General features: G+C 51.7%; 1 protein-coding gene across 5 annotated transcripts in view; it reads right to left on the reverse strand.

The window, feature by feature from the left end:
- Nucleotides 1–4682: 4682 nt before the first annotated feature.
- The window catches only part of SIDT1 (SID1 transmembrane family member 1), a 47912-nt gene continuing 28432 nt past the window's right edge, over nucleotides 4683–24162 (reverse strand). For 4 of the 5 annotated variants that reach the window (XM_040596699.1, XM_040596697.1, XM_040596702.1 and 1 more), the window contains 16 exons: nucleotides 20393–20464; nucleotides 18608–18756; nucleotides 17921–17994; nucleotides 17320–17386; nucleotides 16592–16665; nucleotides 15885–16008; nucleotides 14669–14786; nucleotides 13570–13706; nucleotides 11741–11849; nucleotides 11330–11344; nucleotides 10463–10539; nucleotides 9257–9303; nucleotides 8354–8459; nucleotides 7920–8030; nucleotides 7080–7193; nucleotides 4683–6146 (listed from right to left, as the gene is read on the reverse strand). In XM_040596699.1, coding sequence (XP_040452633.1) covers nucleotides 6084–6146; nucleotides 7080–7193; nucleotides 7920–8030; nucleotides 8354–8459; nucleotides 9257–9303; nucleotides 10463–10539; nucleotides 11330–11344; nucleotides 11741–11849; nucleotides 13570–13706; nucleotides 14669–14786; nucleotides 15885–16008; nucleotides 16592–16665; nucleotides 17320–17386; nucleotides 17921–17994; nucleotides 18608–18756; nucleotides 20393–20464 — 1457 coding nt within the window. In that variant the 3' untranslated portion in view covers nucleotides 4683–6083. The remainder of the gene's footprint in view (nucleotides 6147–7079; nucleotides 7194–7919; nucleotides 8031–8353; nucleotides 8460–9256; nucleotides 9304–10462; nucleotides 10540–11329; nucleotides 11345–11740; nucleotides 11850–13569; nucleotides 13707–14668; nucleotides 14787–15884; nucleotides 16009–16591; nucleotides 16666–17319; nucleotides 17387–17920; nucleotides 17995–18607; nucleotides 18757–20392; nucleotides 20465–24162) is intronic. The other variant, XM_040596698.1, reaches the window with a different exon arrangement.

A 24162-nucleotide genomic window follows, 5' to 3' on the forward strand; every position in this document is an offset into this window, starting at 1 on the left:
GTGAGCTCCTATTTTGTTACTTCGACGACTCTAGGCTTAACGAGGAGGCTGCGTTCAGAACTTCAAGAGGACACGCGCAGGACTGCGGACAGTCCCCGAGCAGTCACCGTCCCTGCTCGCAGAGGGCCGGTAACCGCACTGAGCACCGCCCAGGAGCAACAGCTACTTGAGCATCGGTGTGTTGCCAGTGCGCTGGGCAAAGGCGGTGTTCCCTGCTGGAGCCACCTGCTCTTCCCTGGTAGGGGGGGAAACGGGACACGAGGCGTCCAAACACCTTCCGAGGCTGGGCCGCTGCCCTCGCCGCCGGCTAACTGCGGCAGGTGACGGAGCAGGGCTGTGCCATGGTCCCGCTCAGGGTGACGGCTGGGTGCCCTCGGCCTGCCGGGCTCGTACCCACGCCTGGTGCCACCACACACACGTGTGCACGCGGGAACCACGTACACAAGCACCAGGGAAACTGCCTCGAAGCGTTTCCTCCCCCAGCTTAAGCTGGGGCTGGAGCACAGCGGCGGGCAGCAAGCCCTGCCTCAAACACACCCCGTTAACGTCACGGATGAACTCCTCCCTCCCTGGGGCTGTCGGGGTTCAATTTTTTCCCCTCCCCCAAAGACCCTTTGGCTCAGCTTAGGTGCTGCTGTTTTAATAGGCACAAAAATCTACCTTTAGCTGTGCACAAATTAACGTTTACTCCCCGAACTGTGCCTTCGCATCTCAAAAGGCAGCGTGCTGCCCCGGCCTTGGCTGCTCTTGCCACCACCCCAGAGGGTCTGGCGGTAGTTGTAGCACTGCCAGCTCGCATGATCCTAACAGCTTTCCTAAACTGCGAGGGGGTGGTAGTGTTATTGTTATTATCATTGTTACACAGAAGCTATTCCTGTCACCCTCGAGTTGTACCGAGCAGAGCGACAGCTTTACCTGCGTTTTCAGAGGAAGCAGCGAGTGCGTGGCTGCATCCCCCTCTGCTCCGTGGTTTGGGTCAAGGCAGCTGTGGGGGAGGGGAGGGACCCTCGGGTGCCCAAGAGGGAAGAGGAGCGGCAGAGGGGACAGGCAGGTCACTTTGCGGCGGGGGGACGTAGAGCAGAACCTGCGCAGCAGCAGCACTCAGGCTGCACCACCTTGACCCATCGCTTGACCCATCTACAGCGCTGCGCTGGCTTTTCCTTGGGAAAACGATTCAGAGCCCTGGGAGAGGAGTTGCAGAACACGTAACAGAAAAATGACACAAGGAGGGGTTAGCAGCTCTTACATAAACAGCAAAGAGATCTCACGATGGGCAAACAGGCCCGAGCGCTTCATGGCCAGCTGCAGAAAGCTCCAGGCAGGTGCAGCTTCTACTGGGGCAGCCACCACTTCCAGCCAGGCCAGCTCCAGCTTCCTGCTTCCTTCCAGCTCCTGCTTCCTTCCTTCCAGCTCCTCAGCCCCTGCATCCCACCCTTAAACTCACTGAGGGGGGATTCACCAGACAAGGTAACTGTTCGCTTCCCCTTCACGAGTTGTTACAGCAGTTTATGCGGCACAGAGTGGGGGTGGGTATGTGATGGGGAAGCAGGGACCCCACCCCCTGCAGCTCTGCTTTTCTCCCTGCACTCCTCTGTCTAACACCGTCTCCCTCGGTGAACAGAGACAGGTGAAACACCACCACAGGGACACCTGCAAGTCAGGCAACGCAGGTGCCCTCTCCCCCGGGAGCTGTTCTTCCTCCCCCGAGCCGAGGGCAGGCCCCCGGAGAAGGGCAGCGGGACTAAAGGCACAAGCCACATTTCGGGTGCAGGGGCTGGGACAGCTGGGAGACACGGAGCTGCCCGTGTGCCCAGCCGGACACCCCAGCTGCTGGAGGCATCCCTGCAGCCCCCTGCCCTGCAGCCCCCTGCCCGGCAGCCCCTGCATGGGAGAACTGGAGCACAGGCAGAACCAGCAGGCAGGGGAAAGGTAAGAGGAAATTTTTTTAATTGGCGCATGAAGCTGGAGGCACGGTAGCAGCAGGGAGATGATTCCAGCCCTGCCTCCCATCTCTTTGGCTGGAGGTGCCTTTCCTTGTTCTTAATTCTCTCATGTTTTTCCGCTTGTTCTGTGCTGTTCTCCACCCTTCTCCAAGCTCCCCCTCTCTCACTGCTACCACCTCGCCCTCCGCGCACTGTGCTCAGCTCAGCGAGCCCATATGTTGCTCTTCTACCTCCCACATCGAGCCTTCCAACTGCTGTTCAACGTTAGTTTTTCCCTCGCATTCCTATTTAGAGAAGATAACCAGCTCCCTAGCTAAAAACAAGTACAGGAACAAGGTCTGAAACTACAGACTACGAAAGACACAGGGAGAAAGAATATCTTTTATGAAAATGCGTGTCCAAAACTGGACAAGTTTTAGGGCACACAAGCCCTTCTTCAGCCTGGCACAGAAGCAATACTCCTACTGGCCCAACACCTTGTCCTATGCCTTTGACTTCTACACACCACAAAATACACCAAGAGCAGAACATAACTTGTACGGGAGGAAAAGCTGCTCATCTTTCTCCACACCTCAACACAAGGTGAGGGCTGCCCTGCAAGGCAGGAGCCTGTCCTGCACCTGACCAAGCAGGGGTGCAAAGGCAGCACCATGAGCAGAGAGGACTTAGGTGAGACTCGCCAAACCGCAGGATCCACCACTGGATCCTCCAGGTCTCACTCCTCCCCAGATACCTGCTTGTACACCAGTCCCGATCGTCTGCCGGGATCTGCAGGTTTTTGAACTAGTGTCCCTCTTCTCCCTAGATCCTCTGGCCCAAGGGGACGCAGGGAGGCAGTGCTTGCTAATTCTGGTAAGAAACCACGCTGGAGGCTCTGCCCAGACTTGCCCACTTCATATAAGAATATTCAGTGGGCTCCGTGGTGCGCGCGCAGCACCAGCACCAGAGAACCGGCGCGGTTAGGAGCCGCCTGGCTAAGGGAGCTCCTGCAGGAGGCAGGTGCCCGGCGAGCCGCGGGCAGGGGCAGGGCAGTGTCGCCACTTCAGGCCCCTTGGCCGACCCCAGCACAGCTCCCACCCGAGCGGGACCCACCTCTGCCAGGTCGCAGAGGAGCCGGGCAAGCCCTGCCTCAGGGAGAGGCCGCCTCTGGTTTGGCACTTCATGGGAGCTGCCGCTCAGCCTGCCGGTGCCGGGCCGCCCGTGCTCAAACCCCACATGCCCCCAGCACCCAGGGCTTTATCCTGCACACCATGGCACTGCTGTCCTGCAAGCAGCTCCCTGCAGAAAGCCTTGTAAGCCACCCTGAAGCCACACACGGGGCTCGACCTGAACTCCAGGCGCTTCCTAGATAACTGTCCATGCAAGGCCCATGGTGAGGACTCCGTTAGGAAACTTCCTCCTTTCCTTCTCCTGCTGTGTCCTGGCCCCAAAGCACTGCCCCACTTGCTCCCCAGCTCACACAGCAGCACCGTGACCATTACGCAGCACGTCACCTCCCAGCAGACCCACTGCTGCAGCACTTGGGGGACCTTCTGGGTGCCAGTGCAGCAGGGCTCCGTGTGGCCGTGCCTCCGACCTCCGCTCCTGCTGCCGCGGCCAGGAGCAGGAGGGCAGACAGCAGGGAGGGAATGGGTGGCACTGGCACTGCGTGTTTCCACCTGGCCTCCAAGTAGAGCTCTGAAAAGAACGTATCCTGCACAACCCAGATATTATTACAACAAATGTTGGCTTCACTGATCAGAGAACAAAGTGCAGCACTCAGGCTCCTACAGCAGCCCTTGCAATTGCAGGAAAGGGATGGGGAGCGCAAAGCACATGTTGCAAAAAAGCTGTCAGGTCAAACATGCAGACACCTCTGGGTACAGAAAGCCAGGTGGCTCCACCTGCACAGCACATTTATAGCCATGCTGGGCAAGACAGAGCACCACAGCCCCATCACGAGCCCCTGGTGGGGGCAGCTCAACCTCGCTGCACTTGGTGGTAAGGATTTGGGAGTCTTTTTGCACCTCAGACTTCCTGGCATTCTTTAAAAAAAAAAAAAAAAAAAAAAAAAAAAGGAAGCTGCAGGCAAGCTTAGCTAATAATGGATTCTGCCATTTTAGACACACCAAGAACATACGGCAAGGCTGCAGGGCGGCTGAATGGAAAACACGGACTATCCTCAGCTTCATCCTCCTCTGCTGGTGCTACTCAGGCCAAAGCAAGTGTCACCACCTTCCCTGCAGCCCATGCTGACACTGTAAAGGAAACTCATGGTTCACAACCTGCCCGAGAAACCTTCCCTTGTTTCTAGCAGGAAACATTCACAGCTCCATCTGCATGGCAAACCTGCAAGCCAGCCCAAAGCCCCGTAACACCACGCAGCACGCAGGGACCGCCACCACCCGCGGCATCCTCTGGCGTGCCCTGCCTCACACGCAGCCACTTCTCCGGAGCAGCGTGGCTCTGCTCGGGAAGGTAACAGCTGGCAGCCTCTTGCAGCATTTCTCCTCCGTTTCTCTTCCCTCTGCTGAAGAGGCTACAGTGACCAAGGAGAGCGTCTGTTCTTTATTCTCTTTAGCCTCACAAAGGCAATTTGGTTAAAAGAGCAAGCAGGTCACCCGCACCTGTGCTCCAGGAACTGTTTCTGAGGCTCCGAAGGATGACAGCAGCTGTGTGACACCACTGGGCACCCCTCTGCTTTCTTTGCCATCACCGAGAGCTGGGGCAAGAAGAATTCAGATCAACCTGCAGAGCAGGGAACCAGGAATACTCATTTTATTGACCGTCTTGATAAACTCCAACTTAGAAAAAAAATAAAAATGAGCTAATGCAAAACCTTTCTAGGAGATACAGACTTCTTAAAGTAAAAATTACTATAGTTGTCTGCTTTGGTGAGCAGAGGTGGAATAGAGCCTTTGCATCACTGGGTACATGCACATACACCAAAGGAAAAATGCTCAATGACAAGAATAAGGACAGCAGGCCTCAAAGAATACTTTTTAATTCAAAATTAGCAATAACGGGTCACATTTTAGATGCAAGGCCTGAAATAATTCACACCTTATTCTTGTTTTTTTTAAACAGCTAAGAATTCAGGAAGAATGCAGAAACCATTTAAAAACTTATTTCAGATGCAGAAAAGTTGGAAAGTTTGGTCCAGATCCTCTGCTAAAAGGCTCAAGCACAACTGCCCGAAATCCGCCTCCACACTCCCAGCCCCAGAGGGAGCCGGCCCTGCCATGGTTGCCCAAAGCGAGCCCGGCGCAGGGGAAAGCCTGAGGGTGCCGGGCAGCCCCCCCATTCCGCCTCGCCCCTGCGGCAAGGCCACGCAGCAGGAGCCGAGCTGCCAAGGAGCTGCCCAGTGTGCCAGGCTGCGGCTACACCGACCGTCTCTCCCAGGGTCGCTTGAGGTGGCATTCCCGGTGCTGCGAAGGGCACCGTCACACGGAGCGCCTGCGGCGGAGCTGCCGGAGAAGTGAGGCTGTTGGGTACGAGTGAGTGGGAGAGGCTGCAAGAGCAAGGCTGCGGGCTCTGCCCCTGGCACAGCAGCTCTCCGCCACCTCCCTCCAACACTGCAGTCTCTTGTTGCCGTGGCTTCCCACCAGCTACAGGAGGAGCCTCCCGGCAAAAAAAGAACAGTCTCCCACCGCCACCTCAGCCTGGAGTCCTTTGCCCCCTTGGCGGCTGCAGGACAGGAACCAGACGCTCCCCGCGCTGCTGCAGGGACTCTCCAAGGGCAGCAGCCTGGGGCACAGCACCGGCTGCTGCTGCAGGAGCTGCACCGCACCTCTCAAGCCTGCTCACGGGAGAGGAAGCGGAGCACATCAGCAGGGAGGAAGGAAGCAAAGGTCTCCGACACCTCCTGCTTTTCCCTCTTCACTGGCTCCAGGACCCGCTGCACCTACAAGCCAGAGAGGGCTGTGCATTGGCCTCAGCACTGGGCCGTGCCTGCCCCAGAGGATGCGGTGGGAAAGGAGCAAATGTTGTCTTCCCTCCTGGGCCTGCCCCAGTTACCGCAGCACGCCTTCACGCTTGCTGTGGGATCCAGCTCCCGTGCTCCCACGGGGGTTGTTGGCTACTGAGGTAGGCTCGTTCCCCACAGACGCCAGTGGCCCGATGCCTTTGAGCGGTTTGGGACGCCCCGGGTCCCCTGGGGACTCAGAACACCGGGATCTTGTCCCTGCGCACCACATCCAGGTCATCATCCAGGGTCAGCAGGACCTGAGGAAGAAAGTGTGAGGTAGCTTCAGGTCTTGCTGGCCAGCCCACGGCGGGGGAGAATGGCCACCTCCTGCCGGCACCTCATCACAGGGGTGCTTCACCTGGGCCGTGTCTCCAGCATGTAGAGGAGTCACGACAGCTACCCGTGCAGATGTGCCAGATTAACGTTTCTGTTAGTGCTCCCAGCAAGTCACTCTGGCAGCACAGCTGACAGGTCGTTCTGCCTACAGTGCCGCAAAGACCTGCCCCAGCCACGATGGAGATGCTGCTTGTAAACTGGTCCCTCATCGCTAGCCTCTGGAAAGCCATCCAGGAGGCAGCAGCGTGAGAATCACTTGACCACAGCTGAGACATTACAAGTGGCCAGGCAGCTCCTTCACAAACAGTTTGCATCTTACATGGCTAGGGTTAACGTCTCCCTCTCCACTTCCCCAGAACACTACGCTGTGACCCCACTGCAGGGGACGCCTCCACCTTTGTCACCAATACAGATCATCAGGCCTGAGAAGAGGTAGCAAGTAAAGGAGCACAGGAGTCAACTGCAGAAGTAACATAAAGTCCAGCAGCGAGCTAAGCATGCCAGTGACCCTAATGCCTGGGTCAAAGGGAGTAGGGTCCCTTCCTGGGAGGTCCTCACAAACCCACAAGAGGGTTGGTCACACCAGCAGCCCCTCAGCTTCCCCACAACAGCTGTTTGACCCGCAGCCCCAGAGGGAATTTGAGGCTGGGAGGCACAGGGAGCAACAAGCCAAAGGAGAAAGCTTGATCTCTGATCCCACCAACAAGGAGCATCCCACTGTGAAGGAGGCCCAGAAGCAGTCAGAGGAGTTGGGGCACTTCTGTGGGGCAGCCACAGGTCCATGCAGATAGAGGGACAAGGGGAAGAGGAGAGGCAAGGCCATACAGCAGAGTGGGAGGCTTAGCAGGACTCACCAGAAAGGAGAAGAATAAGGCAGCCGCGGAGAGGAAGTGCCAGACATCATGGTCATCGAAGAAGCCCAGCAGGATGCACGGCCGGTTCTTCTCCCGGGACTCTGCTGGAGTCTCCTAGGGGAGCGAGCAGGGGGTCAGGACCTGGTATCCACTCACAGAGGGCCATTGCTGGCCATGTTGGACCCTCTGGAGATCACCCAGTCTTAACCCTTCATGCAGGAGCCAGGAAAAAGCACTGTGTTGGCCAGATGTGGTGAGAGCAGGACAGGAATGCACGGTCATACTTAGAGCAGGAGATGGATCTGGGGCCACAACCCACATGCGGGGAACTCTCTGGTTCCCACATTTGAGGTCCTGCATAGTACAAGCTGCACAGCCTCCAGCAGGCCACCACTTCCACGGAGATGGACACAGCATCTTGCTAGAAGTCATTCAGTCAGGATTTAAGAGCCTCCCAGGCCATGGAGAGCCCCCACAGCCCCAAGCAGGTTATTCCCCATTGGCCACCTGCTCCAGGGAGAAGTCGTCCATCCAGCACTAGTCAGGATTTGCCCAGTTTTGCTTTCATTTTCCCAACTCCTCCTCTGTCCCCTGCTGAGGGCCAATCATCTCTGGATCACCTGGGTCATAAACAGTCTCTCCACAGCTATATGCATACCATCATTTTTGGCCCAGCCCAGCTTCCCATGCTTCCTTCTCAGTCTGCTGGAGGAGTTAAACCCTTTCAGTTCTCCAGGAGCAGCCCTACACTCTTCCCCAGAGTATTTTTTGTGTGAACAACAGGAAGGAAAGATGATGAGAGAGAAAGATGGACAGAGGATGGTGAAAGGGGAACATTACCTCCCAGCTGCTGAGGGTCTGGAAGAAGAAGTAGAGGGCAGCTGCCCACACCACTGCTGTGGCCATGATGCAGAACATGGGGATGGGCAGGAGCTTCTCAGAGCTGCGGAGCTGCAGACAGGGACATAGCCTCACGATGTGCCCCGAGTTCTGCCCAGCAGCCGAAGCCATGCGCAGGGCTGACAGGACAGCCTGGACCATCCACCTCTGCGAAAGGCTGCCCACCCCACGGGGGCACAGCCCAGCCACCCCCGAGATGGCTACACAGAATTCCTCCCCAACACCAACACCTTGTCCCACCTGGAGCCCCTCAAAGGCTCCTCCACATCCCTCTGCAGCACCACAGGAACCCAAAGTGCAGCCAGAAAGAGAGGCCCATCCCTTCCCCTTCGGAGACAGGCACCCCAGGGACAGCTGCAGCTGCCTCCCTTTACCTTCATGATGATGTAGAAAGCCAGATACAGCAACAAGTTACAGATAAAGATCCCCAGTATGTAGGAGGCGAAGTCTCTGGGCCGATACACCAGCCCAAATATAGCACTGAGAGAGAGGGAAGAATGGACATTAGACTGCCTCTTTTGCTAGGGTACATCCCCAAACTGACAGCCACCCACTGCCCCCCAGGCCACAGAACACTGCCACAGCCTCCCTATTCCCCGGAGGAGAAGCTCTGTTCGCCTCTGCTCCCTGCTGAGCAAACTGGACCATGGTGAGCCACTGAGAGCAACCGGAGACCCCAGAGGACAGGCAAGGGCCCTGGGTTGCTTCCAACCCCTGGCCAAACACATCTCACTTGCTAGGAGTCGGCCCCAGACCTGTATGTTTGGCAGAAGGCAAGTCCATGAGAAGCAGCTTCAGCTAAAAGCAAGAACTTGGGACGGGGACTATGATTTTAGGTCTCATCCAATAGTTGGTTCCTCCCATCCATTCAGTTACTGCTGAGCTGGCTCTGTACCTGCGACTAACGAGTCTGCTGAGGCTCCTGCACCTTGGCCGTGCCAGAGAGCTCCCAGCTACATGGGAAGTGCACGTACAGCGGAACACGGCACCAGCCCAGCCCTCCGCAAGCTCACTCAGACACAAGCCATGAGCCAGCACCGGCTGAAACACTTAGGGGTGCCTCACGTAGCTCCGTAGTGCTGCAGTGCATCCTGTGGAGGTGCCTAACATCAGTGCTCATCAGACCAAGCTCCTTGCCAAGACGTGTCCAAAGGACCCCAGCACAGGATTAGTGCAGACACTGCTGCATTCCCCCGTCACTTCAGGCCACCTGCGTGTCAGTACTGAATCCTGCTGCCCACATGCACAACTACACAAGACACCAACACCTCACTTACAAGGACCAGTTGACCAGGTTTCCAACAATGAGCAGCACCATCCTGTCCTGAAGAGGAGACACTGATGATCATATGAAAGCAGAAGGAAATGCAAAAAGAGGCCTCTGCCTCAGAAATTCAGGATATCATCATTATGTGATGATTTGGAGCCTGGTTCCTACAAACACACATGCCCCTGGCTCTGAAGTTTGCTCTGTGGGAGCTTTTGCCAGACGGAAACTGCTTCAGCCCTCACAGATTTGGAAGTGTTGCAAGGAGACTAAACATCTAAAGAAGAACAAGTCCAGAACTTAAAGCTTAGTCTCAACAAGGCTCTGCAAATCCTTTGACTGCTTCCACTGGTTTTTTTGTTAGGCTCCTTCCCTCCCACCATTTTACAGAAAAATTGTTGCACAGAGCAAGGACATGCTTAAAAGAGGCAGCCGGGAAAGCTTTGGATAGCATCCCACGCATGTCCACACAGCCTTTTTTCACCCATCTCACCATTAGCAGGGAAGCACTGTAACTACAGCAGGCAGAAGGGCTACATCTGTGGGGCACGTGCATTTATGCTTACAGCTGCTTCCACGATGTAGCTATTTCAGGCTGGCCAGGCTTACTTTATGCCCAAATGCACCAAGCTTGCTTGCAAAACTCAGTCTGACACTTATTCAGAGATGGGAGAATAAAAAAAAGATAATAGAAAAAATAAAAAGGATGCCTATGGATAAAAACTTAGGCTTCAAGCCCTAATTAGCACGTTGTGCCAAGAAGAAAGTAATCTGTGAGACACAAGGTAACAGCTACTATTTCTTACTTTTATTGCTATCTGCCCTGAGGTGCTGCAGAAATAGCAATAGCTGTTGTTTAAGCCACAGAACCAAAACGGTCGCTGGCCGCCCAAGAGAGGCTGCGCTGCACAGAGCCCCATCCATACCCATTCCTTCAAACAGGTGCCCCCAGGGAGCAGGAGCAAAAGGAAATCCCCTCATGCTTGTATCACCTTTGCTCTGATGTTTTATTCACCAAGCCTGAGATCTGGGGAGGCCTGGAGGTGGGGGGTACACCACTCCAGCAGAGATCTACACACACCCAAACGTTTTGGGGGAGGGTGAAGAAGGGAAGCAGGGAGCATCACTTTTTCAAATAGCCACACCTCTTTCCTCTGTGCATTGCCTAGAAAGTGAGCAATTGCTGAGAGAGGTGCTGAGATGAGAAATCACTTACCATGTACATCGGTCGACTGCACTGCTGGATACAGTCCGTGTACAGCACCATCACTGCCCGTCGAAATATCCCCAAGTCTGTCAAAGAAGAGGATAAAAAGCCAGAACAGCCAGTAGAGTGAGCTCCAAAATGCCTACGGGGAAAGATGCTGGCACCCACCGGCTGACAACAGAGAATCCAGCCTGCGGGTGGTCAAGGTGTCAACAGAATAATTTCTCGCCCTTTGGGAGCAGAAGGGCTGAGCATAAAGGCAGCCACCACGGGATGTGGATGGCATTTAGGCAAAATGACAAGGGGAAAAAATAATAATAAAAAAAAAATCCCCTCAACACTAGCACTGCCCAGAATTCAAACAAACAGTGTCTGTACACATAAACAGGCTGGCTTTGCAACTGCATCTCTGAAAGAGAGATGTGTGTGCAGGAAGGGGGAAAAGCACCTTCCACAGAACAAGCTGCCAGAGCAGAGAAACAGCAGAAACTGATCCCACAGCCCTTAGAGTGTCCTAGAGGGGCAGAGCACACAAGTCACTCCTGCTCTCAAAATCATTGCAGATGCTTCACTGGGGAGCCATCAGTGTCAGTGGCCATGGACAGACATGCATGCACACACATGCCCCTCTTCAGTCACAAGTGTGGAGCTTGAAAAGGCTCCTGCGCCAAGGTCAGAGCTCTCCTGTGCTATATCAGCCCCTTCCTGCCAGGGTAGGGGGCTGGCAGCGCTGCTGGCAAATGCACTTCACTTCTCACGAGCCGACCCCAGGTGGCACGCGAGCTTGGCTCCCCACACACATCCATGCGTCCCCAACCGCTACAAAGCTGCTCAATCAGTTCAACAGAGAAATAAAAGAGAGCTGCTGACAGTTACCTGAGTCAGGACCATCTGAGGCAGACAGGAGCAGAAGAGGAAGGAGAAACATGTTTGTAAGCAGAGCACAAGAGCCAGGTTCCCCACCAGACCCTCTCCCCCCTCACCCCATGACAGGGTTTTATGTAGCTCACCACGCTGAGCACAGCCCTAGGGAGAGCTGTAGCTGAAGGGCAGGCTCCCTCCGAGCCCAGCTCTTCTGCCACTACACAGCAGAAACTACAGGTTTCTGCTGACTCCCATGGGTCTGGGAAGCAGCAGCGCAAGGACTTCAGAGGCCAGGAAGAGCATCAGATCGATGAGAGGACAGGGTAACCCAGAACACAAGCACAGGCCACAGGTGACTCACACAGGCGAGGAGAGGAGACACCCACACACCCTAGAGTGTGACGGTTCAGTCACAGCACTTACCAATCTTGAAGCGGCCCATGTAGTAGATCTGTGTGCTGAGAGCCAGTGAGGCAAAAACGTGGATAATTGAGAAAATGACCCAAAACCACATGTCATTTTTCCCAAACACCTGAAAGTAAAGACATTAAAAGCAAACTGAGCCCTGTTATCAGCAAGCTAATCCTTTCCTCTCCTATATCACCGTGGGGCATTCGGGAACCTCACTGAACATGGAAGAGAAACCCCTAAATCTTCCAACATGAATACATGTATAAATCCAAAACTAAGTCCAGAGAAGCAAGAGGAGCTCAGCATTCTGGAGAGGAGACGATTCTTTCTGAATGTCCCATCAGACAATAACAGCAGCATGGAAGGATGGCATCTGGCCCGGGGAGCAAAACTGCAGGGACCCCCAGGCCAGGCAAGCGCTCTCGGCTGAGCTGGGCAGCAGCTCTCTGGCCAGGAGCTGCATTTTCACAAAGGCGGCCAGGGAACCAACTGGTACACCAACAACTATGCTGCAGTAGACCAAAAAGGACAAAACTGCTCTGCAGGTAATTGCTCCTATTGTACACTTCTGCCTTATTTAAGGACTGGAAGTGACCTACACACGCAAGTTAATGCTATATTAAAACTTTAATTTTTTCAGTTATACATTAAGGAGTCTGGAAACTCTTATCTGCTGTCAGGCTGTGACCAAACACTACCCTCCACTGGGGCACACCTGAAATTTTCCTTTTGTGTAGGGAAAAAAACCTCAAAACCCCACCAAACTAAAAGCAGAAAAGCCACCTCTATGTGGATGGAGCAAGGGAGACATGCAGCTTATAAGCTCCACTGAAGAGCTTCAAAGCATCTCAGAAGAAAAGACACAGCATCCCATAAGAAAACCCCCTTGTTTTGAACCTGGGTGTGCAAATCTGCCAGAGCTATCAAGAGATTCTTGAGACATCCCAAGTTCACCAGCTGCTCCTGCATGCCTTATCCCACACACAGTATCCTACCCAGAGACCTTTGCAGAGTCAGTTGATTCCCTGCATTATGTGTGATAGCGAGCGGCCAACAGCCCGCTGGGATCTAGCTGCCCGTTCAGAGCAAGCAAGCAATGGACTTTGCCTGGTTGCTGCTGAACAAAATTGAGTCCTTCAAAAGAAGAGAAACAGAGATATCCAAGGTAAAGCACAGGCTGGGGATTCAGACAAGCCCGGCTCAGTACTTGCAATGCTATGAGCAACCAGCCAAAGCCCTGGTACCAGTCTGACTGGTCAGTTACTGTTAGTGCACAGGAGCGACTGGTGACTCCTGCCTCACTGCCCATTTCTATAGGCAAGGACTCGAGAAACTTGCCTGGGAGCCCCCCAACCATTATGCTAGCCCTGCGCCTCTCCAAAGGTAGGAAGGCCAACTGCAAGACCTGTGCCCAGCAACAGAGAGTTCTCCAAAGGGAAGAAAGAGGCACAAGCAATTAAGTACAGAACACTCATCTTGGCAGCTCAGCCAGCCTCACCCCCACCCCCTCCTCCAAGGTGAGCCACCCCACAGGAGACCCACTGCATGCTTAGATGTGGATACCTGGATACACGAGTTTCTGCTCTTGAGGAGGACGGCATATGGTGGGCAAAGCCCAAAAAGGAGCCGACCTAGAGAAAATTGCTCTGCTCCCCCCGCCCCCGCAAGCTCAGGGGAAAGGAGGAGGGAAAGCCCGGGAGTACCGGGAATACACATGCTAGCAGCTGCTTAACACACTCTTATCCTACTCTGTTGCTCTCCCCAGTCATTTGCTCACTTAAGGTGTGCTCCCAGCCACACCATCTCCTCCCAGAGAAGCAGGTAGGTAAGAGGGGCCATACCACTCCAAGGACGGCTAGACAGATCACCACAGCAAACGAGGCATAGGCAGAGTAGGCGCTGGCATTGATGTCTGGGTGGCGGGTCTGGTAGAGCTTCAGCATGCACAGTCCTGCGATCATGTACATGAAGGAGGTATCTGTGAAGGGAGCACAACAGAAACACTGAAAACGGGTGCTTCCAGTAGGCTGAGAAAGCTGCTCCAAGTCCATATAAAGAAGCACAGCAGCAGGGCCAAACCCAAGGCTGGCAGGCACAAACCCCTGACGCTGCACTACATTGTACACCACTTTGTGCTTTGCCATTTTGCAGCACATCTACCATGCTCTGGGGCAACGAAAACTAAAGGGGCTCAGAAAATAAGCATCCACAGTGCAGCACAGAAGCAGAGAGGGAATCACAGAACGGTTGAGGTTAGAAGGGAGCTCTGGAGGTTGTCTGGTCCAAGACCCCCTGCTCAAGCAGGATCAACTATGAAAGGGTTGTCCTGTTAGGCTTTGCAGATCTCCACAGAAGACTTCACAACCTCTTGGGGCAACCCATTCAGTCTTTGGCTACCCTCAAAGTATTAAAAAAAATATAATATTTTTTTCTTGTGTTCAGATGGAGTTTCTGGTGGTTTGTGTCCATCACCTCTTGTTCTGTCACCGGGCACCACTGAGAAGAACCTGGCTCACACATCTTCATTCTCTCTCATTGAGTATTTACACACATAGACAAGATCCTGCCCGAGTCTTCTCTTTCCCAGGAAAGCAAAAGACCCCACACGGGAAAGTTTCCACTCAGAAGGCAAAGACTTCCTAGGCTTGAGCACTCTGCCACTCAAGGCTGTGCACTTACTATTTTCCAACACTAAGCTGTAAAAGCAAAGGGAGATCTTGCCAGCAGAGTACTACTAGAGTCCCACGGTCTGGAGAGGAGGCTGAAATGTGTTAGTCCCCAGCATCCAAAGCCTCACTGCCTCCTGACCGAGTCCTGGAACAGGCAGACTACAAGGCGGTTTGTAAGGGTAGAGGGATGGGAAGTGCCAGCAACTAAGCAGAAGACGGAGCACGTCAAATCCTACCTACAGCTCAAAAGGAGAAAGGAATCTCAGCTTACCAAACTGGAAGTTGGAGTAATTAGGGCAGACATGATAACAGGCACTAAGCACCCCTTCCATCATCAGAGCGATGCCCATAGCATAAAAGAGACCAAAATGCTTTGGGATCCCATAGTCCTAGAAGAGAACAGAGCTGTGTAGTAAGTACTCTTGCTATATCCTGACAACAAATGAGCTTGCACTCTCCATCACTTCATCCCTCCTAACCCCTGCACGTGTCCTTCAGTCACCAGCACAGCACAGCATACTGTGCGCAACCACAGGCTCTGGATTTAGCCACACTGCATAGCCAGATGAATCCACAGGCAACAAACAAGCTAATCACACAGAAACTTCTAGTCTAAGACCTGGTACTAACATCTTAAGACTAAAAAATATCTGTCCTGTATCTTGTGCCACGCTACACCCTGCCCAAAATTGGGAAAGCACTGGGGACCCAGAACAGCAGCTTCGCTCTTGAGGTCAGTAGGGAGTTAAAAGCACCTGAGAAGAGCCCATCAGCCCACATGAGAAGGCACCTCCATCACAATCTGGCTGAGATCTCATCTGAAAACCGTAAGCAGCAGACCCTTAGAACTGCTAAGGCCTTTACTTGCTACCAAGCCAGTGGAAGCAAAATTGTTTGTCTCCAAAAGCCATCAGCACCACTGCCCTCAGGGCTGCAGATTTCTCCATCCTCTCCCCGAAGATACTGAAGAGACTCCAGAAGCTCTGGCTACAAACAGCTCTGCTTCAGAGCTACAGGCTGCCAAATTCTTCTGCAGTACCATAGGCAGCTCTATTCCCTCTTGCTAACAGGAGTGTCAAGAAGGAACTCCTGATTGTTTAAGACAAATCAAACCTCACTATAAACAAAACCATCTTGGGACACTTCTGCTGTTCCAGTTCCTCCACAATAAGCACTGGAGAAAAACCCACAGCCATGATAGTCATTCATCTCCTCATCTCCTTTTCTTTGCAAGCCCAGGCTAGGTCACCACAGCAGTACGGACGTACTGTAAACTAAAGTATTGGGGTGTGCAAGAACATAAGTGTCCCACCTAGATCCTTTTTCAGGGAAGGAAAAAAAAAAAAAAAAAAAAAAAGAGGAGGAGTATTCAATCCTTCAGCAAGGAAGCAAATGGAAAAATGGAAACCCACTGTGTATCACTCAAGTTTTCAAGTTCTCCCTGTCTTTCCTCCCTCCGTTCAGCCCCATGCAACCATGATTCCTACCAGGGTATAGATATCTTTCATCTCCATGGCCCGACGGTGGAGAATGTCCCTGCGCAACACAATGAGAAGGAATAGAAAGCCCAGTAGCATGTGGCCCACATTACTGAGGATGTTGTTGAAGGCACTGCAGGGAAAAAGAAGGTTTAAGGTAACGGCAGTAAAGCAGCAGGAAGCTGAACCCTGGGCCATGACAAGATGAATCCATTTTGCTCCCCCTCCATCATCCTTCATCTCAGCAGCTGCCAAACACCTGACAGTTTTATACCCTGGATGACAATTTTAGGTTAAATAGTTCACCTGCCCCAATAGATTTAGCACTTTTTGTGAGATTCCCAACTCTGGGCTTTCTTTGTACTCCCACATTCATTCAGAGAAATGCTGCACTGAAAGTACTGATCTGAACTTCTTTGCAGAGCTGCTGCTCTTTGGATACAAGTGAAAGTGTCCAAAAGAGCACAGGAGCACCTAATTGTTGTGCTGTAGGTTTGTTAGGGCAACGCAGGTACCATATGTTCCCAGGTGCATGTGTGTCTGCAACAGAAAGCCGCTGCTGAGCAAAACAGTAAGCTCAGAGTCCTAAACTCTCAGTGGTCTGTCTTGCCACCACAGTTATTGCGAGCTTGGCAAGGATAAAATCCTGACCCAGGCACAAGATAAACACTCAGGAGGCATGAGACAATAATGCAGTGACAGCAGGGCTCACTCACCTCAGCACCCCAAGGGGATGAGCGCACAGAAAGTTGTAGTAGCAAATGTCTTGATTTCCCGTCACGTTCACTACCTGAATGGAGAGGAGGTGGGAGACCAGATATTAGCAAATCCTCCCTGTTCTTGGGGGGTTTGCTTTGTGCAAACACTGCATGTACACAAGGCATGCCAGGACACAGCCTAGCTCTAGTGCTGGCAGAGGGGAGTAATGAGACCTGCAAGTGAAGCTTTTTTGGGGGGACAAGATGTTGCCACAGACCTGACAACAGTCTTCAGAGGAAACATGTTATGTGCTCTCAACACCATGACTAATAGATCTGCTTGCAGATATCTGAACAACAGTGGGATAGCAAGGATGGGGAGAAGGGAAAAATCGTATCACAGCAAACCCTAACTTGCTTTCAGTTACCTTTTAGCAGTAACAGCAGATTCCTCCTGCCTCTAAAATGAAACAGGACCCAAATGAGACATCAGATGAGCAGGAAAACTGCTGCACTCCCACCTCCCAGGCAAAAATAGCAGAACTGCAAGCTCAGTGAGCCAAGCTAGCAGCAATGCTCAACACACAGTGCAGAGAGCAGCCAAGGTAAACTGCCCCTCAGACCAAGCAGGATTCCTGGGTGGTGCCGGTTTCACTGTGACTGTCATCCTTACACCATGCAACTACAAAGCAGATTTAAAGGCAAGAGGACCCAAGCACAGGGGACAGCCACAGAGCCCAACGCACCGTCTGATAAGTGATGACGAGCTGAATGACCGGCAAGGCATAAAACACTGCAATGGTGATGATATTCCTGTAGAAAGGAGACAGTAGCAGCAGTTACACACACCAAAACAATTTGTGCACACCCAAAACAGAACCCCATAGTGCTTGTGGAGGAGTGTGTACACCTCGGTACCTAAGGGCACAGACCCTGCTCTCCCAGCTGGAGCTTTATACCTCTGGTAATCATCTCCTGAAGCAGAAGAGCAAATGTGCTAAGGACACAAGAAAAGCCAGTATGTGGACCACAAGCTCGTGTGTTTTGAGTGCCTATTTCTCCTCTTCCCCAGTACGTTCCAGCACACCAGTTGTTAGCAGATTTTAAAGCAATCATGCAAACCAGAATCCATTACCAGGATCATGTGTGCAATTGTTCACCAATGTCCTTATTTGAGATATGTGGGATCTGCAGTTACTTGTTGGAACAGGGTCAGAATGTATAACAGAATGGCTCAAAGAATATCCTCAGGTCTAAAGCATGGTTCAGAAGGACATGTGGACAGGCTGCACAACCAGATACTGGGTCCAGAACTTGGGCCTTACCAGTTTGTCGTCTTCTCCTTACCAGAAATAGATTTTGTATTTTTTGCTAACAATCCTTCGGTCCTTCCTGGACAAGTCTGATAGATAGAGGAACACCTAAAACATTAGTGGGTGGGGAACAAGGGAAGAAAACAGAAAAGAACTAGTGAAGACTACAGAAGCCAGTAGCAGATCTTGATGTATTTGGACAGTATGCAGCTTGGTGCCATTTGGGCCATTTTTGACACAGCGAGCTCATTGTGTCCCTTGAGTCTATGGGGAATGAGTTCTGCAAACCCCCCTGACCTCCAGGAATGGCCCCGAGTCACATGGAGCAGTGTGGGGCGACAAAAGGAGGCAGTTTGAGAACTGCTAGCTTAAAGACCCTCTGTATATCCAATGTCATCACACTACTCATACCTATTATTGCAGATTATTTCCCCCCTATGCTGTTGCACCTCCTTGGACTTTCTGGGACACCCTTGCCTTCTTCCTCCTTTCTCAATAGTCCCCATTAAATTCTGATTTTCCATATTAAATCACTCACTTCAGTAGCACACTTAGCATAGCTGGAAAACTTTCTAGACTCTGAAAAAAAACCACCAAGCACATTCAGATTTCTTAGATTAAATCCACCTAAAAAGGGAAGCGGAAACTTAAAAAACCTGGCAAGTGACTAGTGCTGGTCCTGGCCCTGCATCATGGCCACAGCTGCGATACCAGCTGTTACCTTAGTGCGGATGATGTTCTTATCACTTTCGATTTCTGGCATGGTGTCAAAGTCGCTCTCTTCCTCCACAGAGCTGTCTGTGTCAGAACCAGCTGGCAGTCCACGCTCAGGGGAAGACAACTGACGTCCACCGCTGGAGCTTGACTCGTCTGGAGCGGAGCAGGGAGGAGGAAACAGGCAGGGTAAATGCTAAATCCCTCTATGCACAGCAAGAGGAAAGCTGTCCCAGATACCAGCTGAAATCTGCTGGGACAAGTTAACATGTCCATTTCAGGGAACAAGTTTGTCCATGATCACAAACTTTCCTGAAAGTCTCAGATTATTAGCTAAGAGCACGTTCAAGGACCATCTTCCTCCCTCTGCAGCACTTTGGATTTTCCTCTGCTTTTATTCTATTACTTCTCATCTCTGACATTTTCTACTCTTTACTAGCCTGAGCTCTGAAATCTGGAAGGCTGAGACAAGCCAGGAAGCTCAAGTGAAAGCAGTGGACTGTTCAGGGGTCACAAACAGGCTGACCTAGTTCATCTCCAGATTTTATGTAAGCTTTATATATACACTTTTCTAAAAATATTGTAGAAAAAAAAAGAGAGGAAGAAAATCCATTTTTCAAAGCAGGCAGAGCATCAACTTTGCTCCCATTGCATCTACAGTATCAATCACCTGCAGGTCACCAGGACTGGTGAAGCCAAGGCCAAGCTCCCAGCCAGCCCATTACCCATACTGGCATGAGCAGAACACAAGTTTCTTCCTCATTTCCCAAACTTTTTTAAAGCATTTCCTTGGGAATTGGGGAAGGGGGTTAGTGTGGTGCTGAAGCCATCAACTCTGTTCCAGGATTTAAGTCCTCCTGAATTTTTCCCAAACCTCATGAAATATCGGTGATACGTTTCTTTGTCAGGTGTTCAGGTATCACACCTTCACAGTCCAACAACTGGGTGATATCTGGAGCAAATGCCTCCTCAGCAGGAACCAGCTCACATTTGAGCAGCTGCCTCACACTGCCCTGGACTTGCACCACCTCACCCCACAACCTGGGTTCTGAAGCTGTCAAATTCAAGGATTATGCCCAAAAGTCCACATCACCAAACTATTCAATACCAATCCCTCCACAGGAGAGGAAAACTTAATCTCCTTACAACAGAAGTACTCTGGCAAAGGAAGGCATTTCCTATCACATCAGATTAGCAGGACCCTTGAAAGCTTTTCTTCCTCCTGTGCTGCCAGGGCATGTTTCACCTGTTGACAGCATGACGTTTTTTCTCCTCTAGTGAAACTTCTGAATGACAAGAAGCTCTGATTCTGTCTTGCCTTGCAAGACACAACCCTTCAGACTTCCAGTTAAAGGCAAGCTTTGGTCTAAAGGCCGGCTTGATGAACTAACAGGCTCCTAGAAGCTTGGTTGGAAGGGACCTGTGTCAGTCCCTAGTCAACCTCCTGCCTGAAGCAGCATTGTCACCAACACTTATCAGGTGACTGTGGCTTTGTTTAGCAGAGACAAACATTTCCAATGACACAGTCTGTCTGGGCACCTCTTCCAGAGGTTTGCCACCTTTTTGATGTAAGTGTTCTGCCCTAAAATGCAATTTGAACCTGCCAAGCTGCAATTTTCTTTTTCAAGTGGTTGCAAGCTGCTCCTACACAAGCTTGCAGCTTTATTCCCTCTGGCTTTAAGGCACCTTAAAGTGCCTTCCTCTGCCTGAGGCAGAACCAGCCCCGCCCCCCCCCCCCCCCCCCCCCCCCCCCCCCCCCCCGCCGTGCCCCCAGTTCTGGAAGATACTGTACCAATAGCACCATAGCTGCTTCCCTCAGGGGTGCTGGCTGTGATGGGGTGCGAAGATGTCATAATCCCAGATCCTGCAATAAACAGACCCAAAAGGGACAGTTAGTTTCATCTCAGTGCTTTGAAACACATCTCTGAGGTGAATACGAACAGCTCCAAGAGCTGGAGGGGCTTGGGGAAAGCAGCATTTCTCCAAACAGATGGCAGTCTCCCTCTAGAGCACATTATGCAAAAGGGAAACCCTTGCTTTGCAACATGAAGCAAACCCTTTCCCTTCAGCCTGCCCACACAGGCTGCCAGTTTGCCTCACAAAAGCACAAGGCTCCCTCCAGCACCTTTTAAGGATCCCATTATGGGGCTGCAAGACCTGGCAAATTCTAGAGCAAGTCTCACAATATTCTGAGAAAATATTCAGAAAGAGCACCTTTCTGAATTTCTCGTTCTCCTTCCCCTCCTCACACAGTGACCTATTCAAATACTGATACCTCCAGTTATGGCTGGAAGAGTCGTAGACAGCCTTTGGCAAGACAGCTCCATAGTTTTAACCAAGCAAGGAGAAAGCAAGAAATGCTCTGTGCAAAAAGCGGTCATGATCTTGTGCTGATGTCAAGAAGGGCAAGCCTTTGAGGGCTGGGAGGTCCTTGCCTCCCACCAACACACCTGAAGCAAGGAGGACTGGCACCTCCCAATCAAGTGGCACTCGGACTTTCCCCTCCTGCCTCCACACTCATCTTTTTTGCCTCCCCTTCTGGAGATCAGCTGCTGAACTGGCAGCAGACAAACGTGGCAGCAAACACAGCCAGCTAAGTCCCATGGCACCATGTCTGCCAGTAGTGGCAAAGTGAGACAGATCCAGCTGCTTATAAAGTTTCACCTTTGCAACAACGTCGTGTGGCCAGTCAGCAGCAGAGGGACACAGGATAACATTTGAAAGCAAGCAATCTTACTGCAGCCTGGCAATGGCCTGACTTCCCGAGCTGCACCACCTCTGGCTGCTCAGTACCTGATCTGTCCCAAACTGACAGGCACAGGCAGCTCCTCTTTCCAGCTGGCAATTCTGGCCGCTTCTGTAACACCCTGTGTAGGTTTTTGTACCATTTCTGTTAGCCACAGATTTTACATCTGAGCCCCCAAATTTTTCCCTGCCCAAGCCCAATTCCTAGGCAGGAGAGCATCCATACAGCAATGACATTTGATGTTTTAAGTACAAATTACTGCTTTCCTTTGACATGTTCACTGTGTTTGTTGGTCTGTGGGCTAAGACTTGATTTGCATTTCAGCTTCTCTACCCTCCTTCCCCATCCCTCCAACAGAGCAACAAACAGCTCAGAGGAGCACCAGAAGCAGAAAACATGGCCTGGACTGGACGCCAGAGGGAAGGCTCTGGCACACCACACACCCATGACACCCCTTCAGCCCTGAGATGGGATTAGCAGGATGTTGTAGGTTGCTGCAGGAGCAAGATCCACCTTCTACTCATCACCTGCTGTGCAACTCTCCCACTCCCGTGGCAGTTTTTCCTGTTGCTTTGAAGTCACTTGGAAATCCAGATCACTGGGAAGGGGGCAAAAGCAGTGTTTCCCCATGTTCATGGCACCAAGGCGCATGCACAGTTCCTACTCCCATCTGTACTGTCCCACAGGGATACTCCCTCCTTATTTTAGACCAGGCTTTATGCTCTTAAGTGACCCGTCAGCCTTCTCTCCCAAGTAACCAAGGGAAGATTTAAATCTGGACAAAGCAGGGGTGGCAGGGAGAAGAGACACTCTGCCCTGTCTCTAACAGCTGCTTCGGACCCAGCTCACCCAGTAATTTCAGTCCTACTTCCCAGTGTGCAAGTGAGTCAGCAAAGTAAATGTACTGCACTGGGTGTGGTTCCTCCAGCTCTGGCCTCCACCAGATAGTGATGATGTGGCATAGGAGGTGTGCCACAGGATTAAAAATAAAAAAGTTAACCACAGAATCTGGGCGTAAAGTGGGTGACAGGAGTAAAAGGGCAGATGAAGTTGCACAATATTCAAAGACAAAGGCCAGAGAGATTGCTCATCACCTATATCCACACTTTCTTGGTAGGGAAGGGGAAAGAAAACAGAAGTGATGAAGGCAGCAAGACCTAGGGGTACTTTGGAGGAAGAGAAATTTCAGTGGGTGAAGAGTAGGGAAAAAAATAATTAAGAGAAAGCCGGCATGCCCTGGTGATCTGGAGGACATGGAAGATGCTAGTTACCATTTCATAGGCATCAGACACACACCCCAAAAAGACACAATAAAGAAAGAAACAGCACGTGGGTAGGAGGAAAGGATATGGCTGTGACATGCAGTGCCACACATGAGAAGGCGGCGTAGAGTATAAGGGAGAGGACAGGTCGCAGAAGGAGCAGGTGCCTCTGGGAGGAAACTTGTAAGTTGTGAAGGAACTGCACTCGTCTGTCCTTTCACAGGGATGCTGTTCAGCAATCCTCCTTGCCCAGGAACACAGTTCTCTGCCCTCCAGGTCCACGCTAAGCACAATATCTGTGCCCTGCAGCTTCTTTGGGAACCTCCCAAGCACCAGAATGTGATTTCCACCTCTTACCAACAGAGCTTGGAAAGCAGCTTCTAAGCTGCCTCCAGGCACATGAACCCTCAGCTGCAGTGCCAGCAGCACTCCCTGGGGCTTCTGGTCTCACCTGGCTGAGACTGTGCCTCCTTGCCTTAGACAGTGATCCCTTGTCACCACCCTGGAGCTCTTCCATAGCCTGCCTTGGCCAGGGTCCTTTCAGCTTCCCCAAACTCCCCAACACACAGGGCCTTCCCATTTCTCCAGGGCCCTAAGACCTGCTGTTGTCTCACAGCAGGATCCATTCCAAATGACTTAAAATTTTTATATTTTTAAGCACATTTTTACAGTCCCCTGATTATTCACTTGTGAGGAAAACCTTTCGAACACATTCCACTTACTGCAGGGATGCATATGTGATCTCAGTGGCTGAAGAAGCAACTCCTGAGAATCCAAATGCCCCCAGGTCCTTGGCAGAAATATTAACCCAAGTAATGCCAGGCCACAATGAAGTTCCACTGCTGATCCTTTAATCACTGCTCAGTTATACTAGTATGCTTATCTGGTAATATGTAGCAGATCAGAGAGACTGAAGAAGCTGGTGATTAAAAAAGAAAAGGGGGGGGGGGGGGGGGGGGGGGGGGGGGAACGACAACACACCAAGAACCTTTGCATGCTGCCAAAGTATAATGTCCTCCCTCTCCCCAGGAAAGAGGTACAAATGATGATGTCTTTATCATCACCAATACTTTGAACTACTTTGCAGGCACTAAATATTTAAACAAAATGAAACGGCTGAAACAGCCAGCCTCCCACACTTCTCCAGAAAGCAGAAACTCCCAGTGCCCCTGCACACCCATCCACACGATAAAAATTTCCATCTCTCATGGATAGGCTCTTAGATGCAGCTATGTTTTTATAACACAGAAATCTGCAGTATGTTGAAATGTGGGTGCAGCATAAAGTAAACTGAATCCAATACCAAAGTAAATAACATGAACAACACTACCTAACTGTATTAGTCATTCAATCAGTTGGTTGTCTACAAGTCCCAGTTAAAAATAAATTAAAATTTAAATTAAATAGGAGACACCATGCTTAAACCAGGCAGAGTAAATCTTAAAGCACAAAAGCTAACAAACTCAAAGTGCCTTGCTTAGAAATGGACAGATCTCGCATCAAGCACGCTAGTTTGCAGCCAGGTCTAGTCAAAGCTTGTGCTTCCTCCACCCC

The sequence above is a fragment of the Falco naumanni genome, chromosome 5 (assembly GCF_017639655.2).
Source record: "Falco naumanni isolate bFalNau1 chromosome 5, bFalNau1.pat, whole genome shotgun sequence".
Taxonomy (NCBI): Eukaryota; Metazoa; Chordata; class Aves; order Falconiformes; family Falconidae; genus Falco; species Falco naumanni.